Raw genomic sequence first — 20,276 nt, 5'->3', positions numbered from 1 at the left:
AGTGAAATTGAGAAAAAGATCAGAAGCTATAAGCGGTTTGAGAGGGATCTAAGTAATATGACGTTAGAAGATATGGAGAGTGAAGATTTAGAGGAATTTAAACTCAAGTTCTCAGAGATGTTTAGGATGATAAATTTCCTGAAAGAGGAGAATGATTCTCTTAAACAAAATAGGTCAGATTCAGGATCAATAGACGAAAAGCTGAAAAAATTAGAGGAGGCGATTAACGTTGCTACCACGAGTATAAACCAGTTAAAAAATCCCCTGAATAGTACAAAACCTACGAGTAGTTATGCGGATAGGTTAAAAGTTCCTGCAGTGGCAAAAGAAAACGCTAACTCAACTGTCAATAAAAGGCACGTAGTAGCGATTTATCCAAGCTCTGGAAAAAACATTAAGTCTAGCGATGAAACAAAATCGACGGTTATGAGTGTCATGGCTCCAACTAAAGAGAAACTAAAGATTTGTGCCGTCAAAAAAATCTCAAATAATGGAATATTAATTGAGACAAAAACTAGAGAAGATCTAGAGCGAGTTCTCAAATCTGAGAAATTGCAGGCAGCAGGCCTAAATACTGGAGAACCCAGTAAGAAGAAACCTATGATAATTGTCTACAACGTGCCAAAAGAGATGAATGACAAGGAGTTTGCCCAGGCGCTCAGGAATCAAAATATGGACGAATACCAAAAGAGCAAATTCTCTGAAGAGGTAGCAATCTCTCACAGATCTGGTAACAAAAGTGCAGACACGGTAAATATTGTTTTAGAGGTCTCACCAAATGCCAGAAACATTCTATTGAAAAACGACAGGGTCTATATTGGCTGGAACGCTCTTCGGATCCGCGACTACGTTGCAGTTAGCAGATGTTATAAGTGCCAATCATTTGGTCATGTAGCCAAATACTGCAGAGCAAAAAGTGACACCTGTGGACATTGCGGATGTGATGGACACAACTTCAAAGACTGCAAAGTCAAGGATAAAAACCCAGTGTGTATTAACTGCAAGAGAGCAGGAAAACCCTGCAATCACTCATCGCGCTCGGCAGAATGCCCAGCATATAAGATTGCACTGGCCAGCTACATACAAAAAGTAGATTATGGTAAGTAATTCTACAACTTATATTACTAGGGGAACTGTAACGATAGGACAAATAAATGCACAAAATTCCAAGTCTGTATCAGATGAACTAAGGCAATTAGCATTTGAGCACAAGATAGACGTACTTGCTGTCCAAGAGCCTTATTCGTTTCATAATAAGGTGGCAGGCATGGGAATATGCACTAAAGTGATAGTAGATACTAAAACATTCTCGAATGTTATAGCATCTAATAATATTAAAGCAGCAATAGTGATTTTTAACAACAGAATTGATGTTATTAAAATCGAACAATTAAGCAACACACACATAATTTGCGTGGAAATTAAAATTAACAATTTAAAGTTTTACTTAGTTAGTGCATATTTCCAACACTGTGATGATATTGATCCATATATACTCCATTTGGAAAATATCCTAACGGTGCTGGACAGAAAGAACATTATGTTTTGTATAGACTCAAATGCTAAGTCAACAACTTGGTTTAGTAAATGTACAGACGAAAAAGGAGAAGCACTCGAGGAATTATTATCGCAATTCCAATTACACATTGCCAACAAAGAATCTGAAACCTTCACCTTTGACAATACACGAGGACAGGATAATATCGATATCACAATCGCTGGTAGTAGCTGTATTAACTTTATATCTAATTGGAAGATACACAACGGCGAAACAACAAGTGACCATAACCTTATCACATTTAAAATAACATCAGCCTCAGATAAGGTCATAAGTCTTAAAGGTGACAGATTCAACACCAAGAAAGCAGACTGGGGAAAGTATATTAGAAATTTATCTAACATCATGGATACAATGAACAATGAAGATACTACTAGTGCAACAGATGCAGCGAATAAAATTGAACATGCATTATTACGAGCTGCACAAAATTGTATTCCGAAAAAGAAACGCTTTTCCAAGTCTGCCCCATGGTGGAACAGTGATCTAACTAGTCTACGACAACTAGTCAAAAGAGCACGACGAAAATATAATAAAACAATAAACAGTAGACTAAAAACAATACATAAAACGGAATATAAAAGACTAAGAAACCAATATATAAAGACCATTGCAAAAGCAAAACAAGAAAGTTGGGAGAAGTTTGTCACTGATATTGGTAATCAGGAACCATGGAGTATTGTGTATAAAATTCAAAGAAACAAAATCTGTATTGAAAATGTAATTGAAACAATTAATCAAGGTGGCATACAAACGTCAAACTTTAATGACACAATTGAAACACTACTCAATAACATGATTCCTGATGATAATGTGCACAATGAAACAGAGTGGCACATTACTACTAGAAGTGACACACTTCTAGCACCAAGCACACAGGATGCACCGCTATTCAATGTTTCTGAAGTAGAAAATGCTGTCAAGAAATTAGGCAACAGGAAGGCTCCTGGACACGATCTAATTGAATCAGAAATGATAAAGAAAGCTATGCCTGTACTGTCTAATAAATTACGAGATCTGTTTAACGAATGCCTAACTCAGGGGATTTTCCCAAATCAATGGAAAATAGCGGAAATTAGGATATTGAGAAAAAGCATAGACAAGCCAGCAACTGACTTAAAGTCTTACAGACCTATTTCCTTACTTCCAATACTTGGGAAAATCCTGGAAAAACTTATTGCTGGAAGACTCCAGACAATATCACATTCACACCCTTTGGCATCGACTAGACAGTACGGTTTCAGGCCAGGCAGATCAACAGAAGATGCAATTGTAAAATTAAGAGACATTGTGCATCAAACTAGCGACAAGTATGCTATTGGCCTCATGTTCGACATTTCTGGTGCATTTGATGGTGTATGGTGGCCTAGTGTACTCAGCAATCTCAAACGTAGAGATTGCCCCAGAAACGTATATAACCTTATTTCGAGCTATCTTTCAAATAGAATAGCAAGAATTACAACTAATACCACCCAGATATCTAAAGTTGTAAGCAAAGGCTGCCCACAGGGATCTGTATTAGGACCATTAATGTGGAACATCATCCTTGATGATGTTCTAGAAGAAATCTCTAATACGGGAAATGAAGTAATTGCATATGCTGATGACATTGCTATAATAGTGAAAGGTAATAGCAGAAAAGCTCTTGAGCTCAAGGCAAATGAGGTTACTTTAATCTTGAATAGCTGGTGCATAAGACAGAAACTAGTACTATCAGTGACAAAATCTCATATGATACTTCTTAGAGGTTTCTTAGACATAAGAAGACCACCAACCGTTAAACTTGGAAGTAGATCACTAAAAATGGTTTCAGAATCACGGTATTTAGGAGTTACATATGGAACAAGAATGAACATAACCCCACATATTAACTTCATTACTAACAAGAGTAAGACCCTTTTCAGCCAATTTGCCAGAGTAGCGAAAAGTACATGGGGTTTAAACAACTCTATCATGGAATCGTTGTACAAAGGAGTTTTTATACCTATTATTTCCTATGCTGCAGCTGGCTGGGCTGACAAACTTAATACCCATCACCACAGGAAACTAAATCAAGCACAACGATATGCTTTAATTGCAGTTACTAAAGCATATAGAACAGTATCAACGGATGCTCTTTGCGTAATAGCAGGAGCAACTCCTATAGGACCTCAACTAACTGAGAAAGTAAGTCTTTACTATCAACGTAAAAACTTGTCTTTTCAGCACTTCTCAAAAAGATTCGAAGCACTTGAGTCTGTAAATAGAAGCGACACTAAGTTAAGACTCCTTGAAATTAAAACAGAAACAATAAGAATATGGCAACAGAACTGGAATGATAGCCAGAAAGGTAGGCTGACATTCCAGTTCTATGAAAACATAGAAAACAGGTTAAATGCAAAATGGATAAAACATAACCATTACATAGTCCAACTCCTTACAGGACACGGAAATATTAAACAGAAACTCAAGAGTTTTAAATTAGCAGACACTGATATTTGCAACTGTGGTGAAGTCGAATCAGTCCGACATATCATCTTTGACTGTGTGCTCCTAAATAATTCAAGGGTTAGTCTGAAGCAGGCTATATTAGATAAATACCATATGTGGCCATGTGATTACAAGTGCCTAGTATCCAAAGAAATTTTTGGCATTTTTAATGAATTTTCAGTTACAGTTCTAAAGAACAAGGACCAAAACATAAGAAGGTAATGCAATCCTTATCCCTGTAAAAGAAGCTGTAGACGTATTCGCAGGCACCATTTGGTGTACCGATACAGCTGGGTTGCAAAATTACCCAAATACTAGCAATAACATCTGATGCTAGCCTGCATGAGACCGAGCAATTGCTGGTGACCCCGCCTCCTCGTGGCCCTCGCTGGACAACGTTTTGCTGGTAAATCTTAATGATTTGCCAGCAAAACGGCTAAGTGGGTCACTTCCCAGCTTTGGGACGGTCTACCTCTCTGATGATCCAGAAATGGTGAAGAGGGGGTTTTTCCAAGCCCAATGATCATAACACCTACGGTACTTGCTTGACGTATGCTCAGAATTAAACTAGATTCTTGCAGCATCTCGGGGGGTAACGCGCGTTCAGCGAGGCGTACTGGCCAGACCACCGAACTTACATTATATGTCTCGAGTGTGGAGATGTGAGAACGCAGTTCGTTCAAGAATGCCGTTACGTCCTTTGCTGATCCGGCCTTCGGTCGGGATATGTCGATTAACGCGTCGATTACCCGAGCTAATAGTATCCGTGGCACATCGAACGCCTTCAGTAAAGCTCCCCACGCGTCCTTATATTTTTCCCCAGTTAATTGATAATGCTCGATCGTTTGAAGGGCTTCGCCGCGAAGGAGTCGCGAAGGTATACGTGTTTTTCTAAATCCGATATATCACTACGCGTGTCTACGAGGGTTAAAAAGCTAGATTTAAATGGGATCCATTTCCCTATATTCCCGTCGAATTGCGGGATCTCAATACGCCGTAATGGTATTTGTTGATCGCGGGTTTTCGTGATATCGTTGCTTTCGTCAGCGTTATTCGGGTTATTAACTGTGGCGGTATCGTTTGAATGAAGTTTGTCTCCGATCGCGCAATATCTCTCTATGATTGGAGTTAAACTATCGACTCCTCCTGCTTCGTTGATAGTAGTAACGAACTTTTCATACAAGGTTTCGTATTTCTCTACTAGTGGTGCAAGTCGTTCGTAGCGCCTTCTTAATTCCTGCTTATTTAGATTTCCTTCATTGATTAGATTTTCGACGTGCGTTAAACCCAATTCTAAAACTAGCCGTTTTTGTTCGAGCTGTCCGAGCTGTTTTTGCGATGCCATCACGAACCGTTATTAACTATTCTACTCTTCGAAATCTACTCAAATGAATTTATGATATTATAAAAATTTCCTTTGCACGAGTATATGGCCGTGCGTTGGGTTCTTGATCACGCGAGTACGGTCCTGCTGCCGTAAATCGTTGGAGGGGGTGTCCGTTTATTGTCAGTGGTAGCCCGATGGAGGAGGTATGCGATCGTCGCTAGCTGTATGCCGATAGATGGAGTGACCGGCGAGACGACTATGGCGGTACGACCGAAGATCGCGCCCTCTTAAGTTACTAGAAGACTAGGGAATCACGCTAACCGGAAGTAGTTATTAGTTTACGTAGCCGTTGATAAATGTTCAATGAAGGGAAGCAAGTCGCAAAAATTTTAATCTAATCTTATTTCACTATAGAGAAACCCTCTACACGTCGCGGCGTCTTCGTTCTCTAGTCGATCGTTCAAATAAAGAAATACGGCGTGACGGTGGGACCGCCGAAAATGTTATCGTTATTTGTACAAGGATAAAGCGATTTCCGCGTGATTAAGAAATAACTATTTCGTGAATCTATACGTTTCTACCGTTGATATTAATAATTAAATTATTCATATGTCGATTCAAAGCTTAATGTGAAATTTCTTACAAAAGATGAATAAATGAATAATGATATTAGAAATTGCAAACTTCTACTGGATTCGAAGGCGCAGTTTCACTTGAAATATATGTTAATGAACAAAGGTGTGTACGCATAAGCGCACACACGGATAATTGAAACTACTTATCTCGTTTCTAGATCTGTCGTGATGATGGTTGAGCTGGGCGATGAAGATGTTCGCAAGATGGCGGACTTTCTCGACTTCGTTGTTCTCTAATCGGTTTGCTCGGCGTGGTGATAGTCTATTCACTGCTTCGTAAATCAGAAGTCGGGTACTCGCACCTTACAGGATTGCACCAAAATGTTCTGACCAAAGATTCTTCAATGAAAATTCCTCTGATCATTACTTATATGCTATGAAGTGGAGAATAAAGGATTAGATTAAGGTGTAAAATAAAACACGTGGTTGAGCCAAACAAAGAAACAATGCCTTTTTTATTGGCTCGTCAGGGAAAAGCCTTGCGGCATAAAAACCCTGGATGTATTTTAATTATAACAAGAAAAGTCTACCACGTGGTGTAACCACATGGGAAAGATATCGTTGATAGAAATTATAATAATGGAAAGATCTCACCTCTCGCTCTCCTGAATTATAGCAATCACGACCTTAAGGGTTGTGATGTCGAATAGGCTTGCCTTCACAAGACTTAAAGATTAAGGTGATCTTTCGTTGTCCTTTGTGAATTCTTAAAGCCCTTTGTCCACTGTGGCCTCTATAATCCGTGAAGATGTGTATTCGTAAGCGTCCGGTGAAGAAATAGGAAGAATGTCCCTTTGTACCGTCCCAGCAGGGCGTACGCACTAGCGGATGGAGAAGTGGGGAGGCGAGAGGTGGGGGTAGCTAGAGGGGCGCTTCGATAGCTACTGGTGGTTGATCGATGCTCACGATGAGTATCGATCTAGAATTTTGATAGAGGTGGACGCGCGCGAAATTTGAATACTGCTAATTACCGTACGATCCTTTTGGATCGTACAACGAGGACTTACCCCAACCCAACTGGCTAAACATCATATCTGGTGGGTTGGTCCAGAATGGCTCCAACAACCTTCTTCTACCTGGCCCACTACTTCAATAAGCCTAGAAGTGAACGACGAACTAGAAGAACGTCCAATTAAAGTGAACACTACAACTATAAACATGTCTAAATCATTCGGAAATTTAATTCTAAAGTATCACGATTTTATGCGACTTCTTCGCATCACTTCGCTTTGCAAAAGATTTCTCCTAAGACTGCAAAACAAAAAGGGAAATATTACAAGTGAACCAATTAGTGTCCAAGAGTTGAACGATGCCAAATTTCACTGGATCCATCTAACTCAACAAGCAGCCTTCAATCAAGAAATTAAACAATTGTCAAGAGGGGAATTTCTATCAAATTCCAATCCTTTAGTTCGTTTAACACCATTTCTTGACTCTCAAGGTCTCCTTCGTGTAGGAGGCAGACTTGAATCATCTAGTTTGTCTTTCAATTCCAAGCACCTGGTCATTCTTCCTAGAGATTCACCATTGACTAAGATGGTTATAAGATATGCTCATCAAAAAACTCTTCATGGAGGAATTCAAAAAAACTTTATCTTACATCATGAATGAATTTTGGATAATCGGAGGCAGAGCTTCAATCAAATTTTTAATTTGGAAATGTGTAAAATGTGCAAGATTTCGACAAATCAAGAGCCAACAGCTTATGGGTCAATTACCGGTTCATCATGTCACGCCGTCTCGACCTTTTTTGCATTTAGGGGTAGATCATGCAGGACCAATTTACCTCAGAACATGGCGAGGACGCGCAGCTTGTGAATACAAAGCATATATTGTTCTCTTCGTTTGTGAATCGACTTCAGCCATTCATTTAGAAATTGTAACTGATTATACAACTGACGCCTTCATAGCAGCTTATAAGCGATTCACATCCAGACGCGGAATTTGTGCAACCCTTAGAAGTGACTGTGGAACCAATTTCAAAGGAGCTGACGCAGAACTTCAAGCCCTTTTTTCTACGACCTCAAAACAACTTGGTAAATTAGCTACACTTTTAGCTAACGATGGTACTCAATGGATATTTAACCCCCCGTCTGCTCCTCATTTTGGGGGAAAGTGGGAATCTGGAGTAAAATCTGTTAAACACCATCTTCGACGAGTAATCGGTGATCATCGTCTCACGTATGAAGAAATGAGTACCTTCCTCACCCAAGTTGAAGCTACGTTAAACTCGAGGCCGCTATGCCCCCTAACTGCAGATCCTGATGATCTGTCTGTTCTAACCCCAGGTCATTTCCTCATCGGAGGACCATTGAATATTGTACCTGAACCTTCCTTGGAAGATATTAAAACACCTCGGCTTTCTCGATGGCAATTTCAACAAAAAATGACCTCCGAATTCTGGTCAAAATGGACAAAAGAGTACCTACAATATTATCAACGTACTTATAAATGGAATCAGACGCTTCCTGAACTCCAACAAGGAGCCTTAGTTCTAGTTATTGATGAAAGGTATCCTCCTACTAAATGGCCGTTAGGACGTGTTCTTAAAGTTCATCCAGGGAAAGATGGCCATGTTCGTGTCGCAACTGTTAAAACTTCTACAAGTATTTTTGACTGGCCGATCACCAAACTCAGACTTTTACCAGTTATTAATGAATAATTTGTTAAATGAATTTAACAAAGGCGGGCGGAAATGTTTAAAGTTTGTTCTAGAATTAAAATATAAAAAAAAGATTTAAAGAGACGCGGATTGAGTAGTCGGAGAACAGTCAGCTGTTAATCAATGAGATTTAAATCAATAAGTTTTCGGTGGCTAAGATGTTAGTTGCTAATCAATAAAACGTTGGTTGTTTATCAATGAATTGAGATATCAAGGAAAAAAAGATCGAAATCAGTTGTTTTAGTTGGATTAGATGTAAAACCATTCTCTTCGATATCGGTTGTGAAAAAGTTTTACTCCCCATTAAATAAGAAAGATTGTGTTATTTTTCTTTATGTTTACTAGTTACCTTTTAAATTACATTTCGTTGATATTTATTCGCTTCATTTTAAAGAGCGTTATCGTTCAAATTTAAAAAGTTTCTAAGACGAAAATTCTAGAAGTTCGCCAGCTTCATACAGCGCTGTCAATCTGTCATCTTCCAAGACGCATCCTGTGAGATTTGCATCGAAGGACATCATCTTAGCTGTGTTTCTGCATCGAAGGACATCATCTTAGCTGTGTTCCTGCATCGAAGGACATCATCTTAGCTGTGTTCCTGCATCGGAGGACATCATCTTAGCTGTGTTCCGGCATCGAAGGACATCATCTTAGCTGTGTTCCTGCATCGAAGGACATCATCTTAGCTGTGTTCCTGCATCGAAGGACATCATCTTAGCTGTGTTCCTGCATCGAAGGACATCATCTTAGCTGTGTTCCTGCATCGAAGGACATCATCTTAGCTGTGTTCCTGCATCGAAGGACATCATCTTAGCTGTGTTCCTGCATCGAAGGACATCATCTTAGCTGTGTTCCTGCATCGAAGGACATCATCTTAGCTGTGTTCCTGCATCGGAGGACATCATCTTAGCTGTGTTCCTGCATCGGAGGACATCATCTTAGCTGTGTTCCGGCATCTGAGAAAATCATCTTGAATAATATCTGAGTTTATGAGAATCATCTTCGTTGTGTCATGTGAGTCTGATCTATAGAAATTCAACTATTGGTGACTTCTAGACCAGAAAATCATCGTATTCAGGGGTAATAAACCCGCCAGCTTGTAGGTTGCTTTACGAGTAACCTTGTGGTACACTCCTTAGAAAATCATCGTACCCAAGGTTTGGTAACTCCCGCACCTCGTAAGGTTACACCTGCAAGTTCCCTTGAATACATTCTAGAAGTCTTCTTTACTGAGTATGTTACTCAAAGTCATCGTGTTCAAGGTTCGGTCTGAGTTCGCACCTTGCTAGGCTGACTACAAGTTCCCTTGCAGTACACTCCTTAGAAAATCATCGTACCCAAGGGTAGTAAACCCGCCAGCTTGTAGATCATGCTTGCAAGTTCCCTTGAACACAATCTATAAGTTTCTCTTTGTTACATCAACTATAAGTGGCTTCTAGACTAGGAAATCATCGTATTCAAGGGTAGTCAACCCGTTAGCTTGTAGGATATGCCTGCAAGCTCCCTTGGATACATTCTAGAAGCCTTTTCCCTCTTTAAGTTTCGAAATAACTACCATTCTGTTTTTAGCCTAACGTTTGTCCACTGAGTGAGTAGAAATTTTACCTGATCCCAAACGTACTACATTAAAAATATCTTCTTGTCACGATTGAAAATGCTAATAATTAAAAATCTTACGACTGTACTAATAAGCGCAGTAGCGTCATTCAATTTACTCATTAAAATCTTTATCAGAAATTCATTTTTCACATTTGACTAATTAACATTTTCCGTGTAATTGTTTTGTGGCCCATGCATTTATTTTGCTTTGTGTATGGTCTATGTCGTTATAGTTATCTATGTCTGTATTGCTTGTCGATAGATTTAGTGGTGTGTGATTTTTGTCGGCTTTCGTTATTGCTTTATGTAGTTGTGTTTCTTTTGTGTGGAAGTATTTACGTAAATTTTTTGTTTGTCTATTGTGTAACGCTTTTATGTCCGTTATTCCCCTACCACCTTCTTCTCTACTTATTGTTAATCTTTCTATACGGGATTTCGGGTTTAGTTTTAGTGACTTTGTCATGTGTGTTCTTGTTATTCTATTGGTGTCATCTAAGTCTGTGTTTGACCAATTGATGATTCCGAAGGAATATGTAAGGACTGTTATTGCGTATGTGTTTTTTGCTTTGACGAGGTTTTTTGAGTTTAGTTTGGTTTCAAGTATTTTTGTGAGTCTTTGTTTGTATTGTTTATGTAAATATTTTTTAATTTCTGTATGATTTATCTTGGTATTTTGTTCAAAGCTGAGGTATTTGTATGTTTCGTGTTTTTTTTAAGTTTTGTAGTGTTTTGTTCTGTAATGTTCTTTGTGTATCGTCTGTGATCCATTGTCCTCTTTTGATATTTGTTGTTTTGCATTTGTCTATTCCGAATTGCATTTTTATGTCGGATGTGAAATTTTTTGTGATTCTTAAAAGTGTATTTAATTTTGTTCCTGTTGCCGCATATAGTTTTATGTCGCCTACATACATTAAGTGGTTTATTGTGTACTGCGTTTGTCTGTTATTTCTGATTTGGAATCCATATTTAATATTACTTAATATTGTGGATAATGGGTTTAGGCACATGTTAAACCATAGGGCACTGAATGTATCTCCTTGGAAGATGCCTTTTTTAATTTTTATTTCCTCCGGGTTTATGGCATCCGTTGGTGTTTTTAATATGATTCTGGTTCTCCATGTTGACATGGTGTGTTTTAGGAATTGTTGTCTACGTTTGTTTACTTTGTATATTTTCAGAATTTCTAAAAGCCATGTGTGTGGTACTGAGTCAAAGGCTTTCTTGTAGTCTATATAGCATGTGTGTAGGTTTCGTTGCTGCTTTCTTGCTTGGTTCATTAGTATACTGTCTATGATAAGTTTTTCTTTACATCCTTTGCTATTTCTTCTGCATCCTTTTTGTTCTTCTGAGATTATATTGTTTTTTATGAGGTGTATATCGATTTGCCGGCATATTGTACTTGTTATTATTTTGGATAATGTTGGTAGGAGCGTAATTGGTCTATAGTTTGCTGGGTTTTCAGTGTTTTAATTTTTGGGTTTAGTGAAAGTGATCCCTTCGGTTAGGAAACTCGGGAGTTCTTGGGGGTTCTCTATTCTTTTATTTATCTGCTGTGTTAGGTATGGATGTGTAGTTGTAAATTTCTTGTACCAGTAGTTCTGTATGTGATCTGGTCCTGGGTGTTTTCAGTTATGTGTGCTGCGTATTGATGAAGTAAAAACTTCTTTAGAATAGGAGTGATCTGAAAAGTAAATAAACGGAAACGGAGCTATGTAACGAAGAATTGAAACGGCTACTATACTAAATAATGAGAGAAGAAGAGATCAACATATAGGATTTAGCCTGCGAGAGAATGAGACGAAATATAGCTATACAGTTTTTCCTATTCTCGGTTTCCTCCTTATGCTATGCTTCGTAGTTATCGTTCCTGGTTGTATATGTATGTGTTTGTGTGCGACTGCATCCTACAAAGCGTGGACACATATTATGTCGATACCCGAAATGTTTTGTAGGTAGGAGCGACAGAAGGGTAAAAGAATAAACAGAGATAAGTACGTAGGTATGCGACAAAAAAAAATAGGATACAAATGAACCGATGATCGAAATAAAAAAAGAAGGTGCGTGGTCTGCTTTTTTCACCAAAAGTGTCATTTCTTTTCTATTTAAAAATGTTTCTATTTTATTGAAAAAATAATATTAAATTATTATTTATTTCGCAAAATTCTAATTAACAATTATGAAATATATAGAATATAATAATTGTATTGTCTGCAATATTTTACAAAAAAATGAAATGATTATCAGATATATCAGAGAAAAAAATTAAACAACATTTTAGAATATTTTTCTTATAAATATCCAAAGACATGTTTTTTAATTATAATGTTTGCGTAAAATATTGCGAATGTCGTTCCAACAAAGAAAGAAAAATTAACGAAGCTGCAGCTGCTTTGGTTAAAAGGCTAAGCATCAAAAGAAAGAAAAGCATTGTGATAACAAAGCCAAACTTGTCGCATAGTCCAGTCAAGATGGCGCCCAAAAAGAGACACAGTGATGGTGAGTCATCAATCTGTGCAAAAGAGAAGCTCCTCCTTGAAAACGAGAAGCTTAGAAAAGAAGTGGAGACATTAATGGCTCTCCTTGAAACAAAAAATAATTTGCCGCCAGCGCAGCCTAGTGGCGATTCGTCCGAATTAAACATGGAGATTGACCTGGCTGCAGAGGACGAATGGAATGTAGGGGAGAAACTAAAAAAGAAAAACGCTAGTTATAAAAGAAAACTAGACAATGCGGACGACGGAAGCGACGCCCGTAAGGCCCGCGCACGTCCAACTAGAAACAGTGTAGAAAGTGTAGTCCCACCAATGAAAACCGTTGTTTCCAACGGTGGGAATGAAAAAGCAGTGCAGAAGAAAATCCCTGGTCCCACCCTGCGTGAGTGGATTGAGTACACCAACAAAAAACAATAGTTCCAATGGTAGTCGGCGTCCACCCTCAATCGTTGTGCACCATCAGGATTCTAAAGACTTAATGGTCTTATTGAATGAAACAGCAAAGGATGCTGATTTCCATATAAAACGCATAAACAATTTCAAGCACATTATTCAAGTGAAAAACAGTTGTGATTTTAAGCGTGTTAAAGACTCGTTGAACAGTGCTAACACAAAATACCTTTCGTTCACTCCGAAGGAAGTGAAACACATACATTGTCTGTTGAAAGGTCTCTCATCAACCCTTAGTGAAGAAGATGTAAGGGAAGAATTAGGTTCAAGAAATGTCCCTAACCTAAAAATTGAAAAGGTCAGTCGATTTGCAACGGCAAAATCAATTCGAGACAAGAGAGTTTTGCCCTTTTATCTTGTGTAATTTTCAGTAGACAGTGATACCAGCTTATTGCGAAATTTTAGATACTTATTAAAACACTCAGTTTCATGGGAGAAAGTTAAAAAAAAGGAATACTGCAACGCAAACGCTGTCAGTGTTTTGGCCACGCTGCATCTAACTGTAACCTAGAGTATAGATGCGTCAAATGCAATGAAGATCATGCTCCAGGGGAGTGTAATGCTGGAGAGCAGTCTTCAGGTACGGAGGACACAGTAAAGCCATTCTGTGACAACTGTGGTCAATACGGTCACCCTGCGTCATTCAGAGGATGCCAAAAAGCGCAGGCATTTACCGCACTAAGAAATAAACGAAAGGCAACATCCCAAAAGCCAGCAGCACCGAAAATAACCAACCAGGCGTTTTTGCAGAATGGAGTTTCCTATGCGTCAATGGTTAGCAAGTCTCTTCAAACTCATCACCAAAATCACAAGGTGCCCGTAGCCGGACATAATATGCAGCAAATACCCACGGAAGCTGGTCTAACAAAGTTGGCATACTTGGAGGCTAGAACGAAAAAATTGGAAAACTCCTTAAATAGCGTATCTAACCAACTAAATGCGATTAGCGCACAAGTTGGTAGCTTATTATCACTACTAAATTATGGACAAAGTTAGGTCTTTAAACCCAAATCATGAATTTAAGTGTGCGTCGTTAATTAGTAATTTTAAGCGTGTGGAACTTATAAACTTCTTAAAATCGCATAGGCTAGACATAACGGTCCTAAACGAAACTAAATTAGGACCGAAACACATAGTTAGTTTTAAAAACTACACTATAGTTAGAAATGATCGAGTAAATGGTTTAGGTGGTGGCACAGCCATTGTTGTAAAGAAAAACTTAAATTTCAAAATGGTAAACTTAAGCAAAAAATACTCAACCATAGAGGTATTAGTTATACAAATAAATTTGACAGAGGACAGTATTCTTCTGGTTGCAGCAATTTATGCAAGGAAAGGAAAAAGTCTGATTTTTATCAATGAAATAAACGATTTGTTTTGTACATTAAAACTTGCCTCTCCAAAAGTTTTTTATTTTGTAGGTGGAGACTTTAACGCAAAACACACTTCTTAGAGTAATCCATTAAACAACGAAAGAGGCGTTGCTTTCAGTAAATGGATTAATAAGGCAGCTATAGATTTTAAACTAAAATTATTTCACTCTTCAACCCCTTCTTACCCTAGGAAAAACTCTTTCCTAGACCTAATTCTAGCTGACACGAGATTATCATTTAAGCATAACTTAGATGATAAATTGAGCACGGAAAACTTCTCAAGTGACCATTAAGCGATTATGGCCACCTTTAGCATCACTGATAAAAACCTCAGGGATTCATCACTTACTATTAAAACCAATTTTTCTTTTTCTAAAATTAGGTTTAACAAATTTGAGAAAATTTTCTCTAAATTTAATCCTGATGTCAATCCTGATTGTAACTTGGATCTAAGTCTCGTTGAGGCCAAGTTAGACCATATTAAAGACACCATACTGGATGCAATGAGGCGTTCCTCTCCAAAAAGCAAATCGTTTAATTCTACAGATAAATATCTCAACAATTATGTAAGAAAGCTAGTGGTGAGAGAAAAATCTCTTATCAATGAATTAAGGAAGTTAAGAAAATGGAATTTCCAAGGTGCAACAAAAGAGCACCTAATTCACAATCTTACAAATATGATTGCTGCAATCAGGAGAAAATTAAAATTCCTTATAGAAAAGAATGTCGCGAGTTATTGGCTTAATAGCAATAAAAGCAGACATAAGGTCGGTGATTTGAAAGTCGCAGCCAACAGAGCTGATCTGATACTGGCAGCTGGAATCAACAACCAATCGTGTGTGACAGATGGCGATGGAATGAAAACAATCACGAAGACAAGGCCAAGTCTAACCTACTTGCAGCTCACTATGTGTCAGTTAACAATCAGAACGAACATATAAACAATGCTGTGTTCAGAAATTTTGTTAACAATAAGGTAAACTTACTATTAGAAGAAATATCAACAGCTCATCTCAATACTATATGCACGTTCAGTCCAGTTAATAATGCATTAAAGCCGGAACAACCCCCTTCGTGTGCCTTTTACTTCACTAACTTGGATCTAGTCAAACGAAAATTCAAGAAGCTCAACAGCAAAAAATCAGCAGGAAATGATCAATTACCAAACTTTATATTTAAAAAACTCCCTGTAAACATTACCCGGGCCTACACTATTTTGTTTAATAATCTACTAAATAATGGTATTTTTCCAGATTCTTGGAAATCTGCTAAAGTTATTTCAATTTTAAAGAAAGGTAAATCTGCAACAGACGTTAATAGTTATCGCCCGATATGGATCAATGGTCTTATACATAAACTAAGAAAGAAAAACTTCCCTCTGTTGGTGTTAAAATTATTAATAAGCATGATTAGTAACAGATCATTCCGAGTAATGATCGGAGACCAAGAATCGAACGAATGCGTCATTAAAAATGGTTTATAACACAGTACTATAAATTCTCCGGTACTTTTTAATATCTACACAGACGATATATTACAGTTATTTGGTCCCCACAAAACCGGATGCTTGATAATTGCATTTGCTGATGACTTAATAATTTACAGAGCTGGAAAAGATCTGAGAAAAGTCAAGCGGACCTGCAAAAAGCGATTAATAGTATTTTTTCTTATTACACGGCGTGGAAATTAAAAGTAAACATTGACAAGTACGAAACAATACTTTTTAGACCGTCGACGCAAAAAGCTTCATATAATATCAGAAATAACTATAAATCATTCCACATAATTGCAGACCCAGCTGCAAACAAAAAGATCCGACATAAAAAAGCAGTCAAATACTTAGGGTTATATATTGATGAGAGATTCTTACTGAATGCTCATCCCTGGCGAAAGCAAAAATTATCTGTTACCAAAGCCTCATAAGGCCTATCTTGACTTATGGCTGCGAGATATGGTATAACGTTTGCGCTAGTATAATGGAGAAATTCCGAATTTTCATTCAGAGACGATGCCTAAGAGCTTTCTTAGGACTTTACAGATCGGCTAAAACAAATTACACCAAACATGTCAGCAATATAATTATCTATGAAAAAGCCAACAATAATAGAATTGAAAACTTTATTATTATATTAATCAGAAATTATTTTGCTAATGGTTCATCTGTTTCTTGTAACAGTCTCATCTCACCTATTCCTTATCCAGACGATAATTATATAAAGGTAGCTCTAAGTAATGGATTTGTACCTCCGGAAGCCTTCCTTTATCTCGATAGATTGGGTATTGTTCAAAATAGAAAAGCAGTCCCACTGTTATACCATATCTCAAGGCGTAGAGCTAAAAAGGCGATAGCACATGATGCACACAACTATCTACATGAGTTTGTATCAGCGCTTCCTACGGAGCTCGGTTATCGATATGACGCGAGAGTTCCTAAACGAGACATTCATAAGGTAAAAAAATTAAATTATTTGCACTACTAGTGGCTTGAAGACCGAATTAATCCCCAGTAATACAAACAAGACTAAGAAAGCTTTAGATAAGGCAATTTAACTCCTAGTTGTATTGGATACTGTTGCGTACAGGTGCCTTGATCAGTACTATGGCAATTATTCTGTTGTAAGAAAGGGTTGGAGGAATGTGGGTTGTGAATCGCTTCTTGTAATTTAACGTTTTATTGAATTGGGGGGCGCTCTTGCGCCCTGGTTATGTGAGTTGTTTATTATTGATGCAAATATAACGCTAATGCGTGTATACTGCTACTGGAACGACTGGAGCTGATGAGTGCGAGTATAACGCTGATGCGTATATACCGCGTCTGAAGCTGATGAATGCGAGTATAACGCTGATGCGTGTATACCGCGTCTGGAGCTGATGAGTGCGAGTATAACGCTGATGCGTATATACCGCGTCTGGAGCTGATGAGTGCGAGTATAACGCTGATGCGTATATACCGCGTCTGGAGCTGATGAGTGCGAGTATAACGATGATGCGTGTATACCGCTGCTGCCACCGCCGCTAGTGCCACCGCCGCTAGCTGCGTGTCTTCCGCTGCTTCTGCGTCTCCTCGGTCTTCTTCTTCTTCTTCTTCTACTTCTTCTTCCAGGAAATGTAGTGTGAATCGTGAGTTGTACCGAAGTGACCGCGGCTCGGATTCTTGCGCCCCTTTATACTCAGAATGGGTTTCGGACCTCCCTTCCCCAACTTGATTGACCATTAGGAATAGAGTTCCCCCACTCCGCTGTGTTCTCCAATGAAGGGCTTGTGTTTTAGTGAGACTTAGAGAAGCACAAGACTAGGTAAAGCACCTACTATGCATCGCTTTGTTGAAACGAGGCTATTCACAGAACACTTCCACAGCACACTGTAACTCATGCCTTTCGTTGCGTGCTACGCAACATACCGCCCCCCGCTGAACGAATCCCGTTCAACACTTGTACACTCAGCTTTTATCGGTTTCGGTTTCATTGAGTAATGGAGACAGTCTTTTAATGCCACGCTTGAGATGGCCATTGGCAGTTTTCACTGTAACAACGCGCGTTATGCCGTCAGAACCCGCATGCAATTCTGTTACTCGCCCTAATGGCCACTTAAGAGGAGGGGTATTATCCTCTCTTAAAATAACGAGTGTTCCTATACGTATGTTATCCGTTGTACCCTTATGCCACTTCTTTCGCACTGTTTGTTCGTTCAAATATTCCTTGTGCCATCGATTCCAAAAATGTTGTCGCATTTGCTGCACATGTTGCCATTGTGATAATTGACCACATGGTACATCTCTGTAATCGTGATCTGGCAAGCCTATTAGCGAGTCACCTATTAGGAAGTGCCCAGGTGTGAGAGCACGCAGGTCGTTTGGATCATTGGATAAGGGCGTGAGAGGACGAGAGTTGAGGATGGCCTCTATCTCCAAAACATAAGTTAAAAGTGCTTCATAAGTGAGTAGTGTTTCACCAATTATCCGAACTAAATGATGTTTAAAGGACTTTACCGCAGCTTCCCAGAGACCTCCGAAATGAGGTGATCGAGGAGGAATGAAGTGCCACTTGATGCCATCGTTCGCCAATTGTCGAGCGGCGAACGTCAATATTTTATTTGCCGCGCCCACAAAAGTTGTTGCATTATCTGAATATATGAGCATTTCCCCCTACGAGCCATGAATCTTCTTAAGCAGGCTAAGAATGACTCGGTTGTCAAGTCGCTTACTAATTCTAAATGTACTGCCTTTGTGGTGAAGCAAACGAATACCGCCACGTATACCTTGATACGTCCGCGATTGCGATGTTGTTTTTCCTTTATGAATATGGGTCCGCAAAAATCAACTCCGGTATACAGAAATGGCCGATTTAACTGTAAGCGATTTGTAGGTAATTCACTCATTTTATATCTAGGAATAATCGGCTTCCATCGTCGACAAATGGTGCATTTGTTTATTACACGTTTCACTTCGGCGCGTCCGTTAATAGGCCAAAAATTTTCGCGAACGGCGTTAAGCGTTGCTTGTGCACCGCCATGATAGATCCTTTCATGTTTTTCACGAATTATGATTGCGGTAATGAAATGTGCCTTCGATAATAACGCTGCGTGTTTTTGTTCATATGGTAAATCACTTCTATTTAGTCTCCCGCCAACTCTTAAGATCCCCCTTTCGTCAATGAATGGATTAAGATTTGTTATTGACGAGCGAATATCCTTTCCTGACACGATTTGCTTGATGAGTTCGGAAAAGGTTTCTCTCTGAACGGCCTTGATTATAGTTATTTCTGAATTTTTCAATTCGCCTGCTGTTAACTCCCCACTAGTCCTGTTTACAATGGTCTTTCTAACATTATGTATAAACCTGAAGCAATAGGCTACTACGCGCTTTAGCCTCTGAAATGAAGAGTAACGCCTAAATAGATGGAATGAGTTGACTGAATTCGCGATAGCAACGGTCTTTTTCACCTCGGGCGTTTCTATACTGTCCATTACCTGATGTGGCCAAAGTGATTCGTGTTGGAGGAGCCATAAAGGTCCCGCCCGCCAGAGGTTGCTCTTAATAAATTCGGTTATCGTTATGCCGCGAGATATTAAGTCTGCCGGGTTATGGTCCGGTTACGTGCCGCCACTGCTCAGGAACAGTGCTCTCTAAAATTTCTGTCACCCGATGTGCTACAAATGTTTTCAAGATATGTGGTGGTGTTTTGAGCCAGTGTAGTACTATTGTCGAGTCAGACCAGAACACTGCGCCATGAAACCTGACTCTTCGTAGTGCATGTTTGGTGGCCCGATATAAACGTGCTAATAAAACTGCGCCACACAATTCTAAGCGCGGAAGCGATTGCATCTTGAGTGGAGCTACCCTAGATTTTGCACATGCTAACTGAACGCTCGATCTGCTATCCGTCGTTTTTATATATATACATGCCCCGTATGCCCTTTCGCTTGCGTCACAAAAACCATGAATTTCCAATTCTACACCGCAGTTTAAGACCCTGCGTGGAAACCTAACTTCTTCTATTCTATGCAATTCATGTCGGAATGATTGCCACGCTCTGCCTATGTCTTCTGGCACGGCTTCGTCCCATGAGGATTGTAGCTGCCACAATTTTTGCATTAGTATTTTTGCGTTGATTATAACCGGTCCTAATAACCCTAATGGATCGAAGATTCGTGCAATTTCTGATAATATATTTCTTTTAGTGACCTTAGATGGATTATCGTTGTGTTTTACC

General features: G+C 38.9%; 3 protein-coding genes across 3 annotated transcripts; 1 reads left to right on the top strand and 2 right to left on the bottom strand.

Annotated features, from left to right (window-relative positions):
• Positions 1-7,538: 7,538 nt before the first annotated feature.
• Positions 7,539-8,651, top strand: LOC149031690 (uncharacterized). The gene has a single exon (XM_089175258.1). It carries the CDS (start codon positions 7,539-7,541, stop codon positions 8,649-8,651), a length of 1,113 nt encoding a protein of 370 aa, XP_089031384.1.
• Positions 8,652-18,004: 9,353 nt separating this feature from the next.
• On the bottom strand, positions 18,005-18,703 carry LOC149031689 (uncharacterized). Its single transcript, XM_089175257.1, has one exon. It carries the CDS (start codon positions 18,701-18,703, stop codon positions 18,005-18,007), a length of 699 nt encoding a protein of 232 aa, XP_089031383.1.
• Positions 18,704-19,645: 942 nt separating this feature from the next.
• LOC149031688 (uncharacterized) lies at positions 19,646-20,158 on the bottom strand. The gene has a single exon (XM_089175256.1). It carries the CDS (start codon positions 20,156-20,158, stop codon positions 19,646-19,648), a length of 513 nt encoding a protein of 170 aa, XP_089031382.1.
• Positions 20,159-20,276: the final 118 nt, after the last annotated feature.

The sequence above is a fragment of the Polistes dominula genome, unplaced genomic scaffold (assembly GCF_049000335.1).
Source record: "Polistes dominula isolate Pdom_NZ unplaced genomic scaffold, Pdom_raw_medaka contig_82, whole genome shotgun sequence".
NCBI classification, from domain to species: Eukaryota; Metazoa; Arthropoda; class Insecta; order Hymenoptera; family Vespidae; genus Polistes; species Polistes dominula.
Note: the sequence above shows the minus strand (reverse complement) of the source record. Positions and strands in the feature narration are given on the sequence as shown.

What these genes read in the sequence shown, in the direction of transcription:
- LOC149031690 (XM_089175258.1), top strand. Translation starts at nt 7,539, where the DNA reads ATGCTCATCAAAAAACTCTTCATGGAGGAATTCAAAAAAACTTTATCT.
- LOC149031689 (XM_089175257.1), bottom strand. Translation starts at nt 18,703, where the DNA reads ATGCTCATATATTCAGATAATGCAACAACTTTTGTGGGCGCGGCAAAT.
- LOC149031688 (XM_089175256.1), bottom strand. Translation starts at nt 20,158, where the DNA reads ATGCAAAAATTGTGGCAGCTACAATCCTCATGGGACGAAGCCGTGCCA.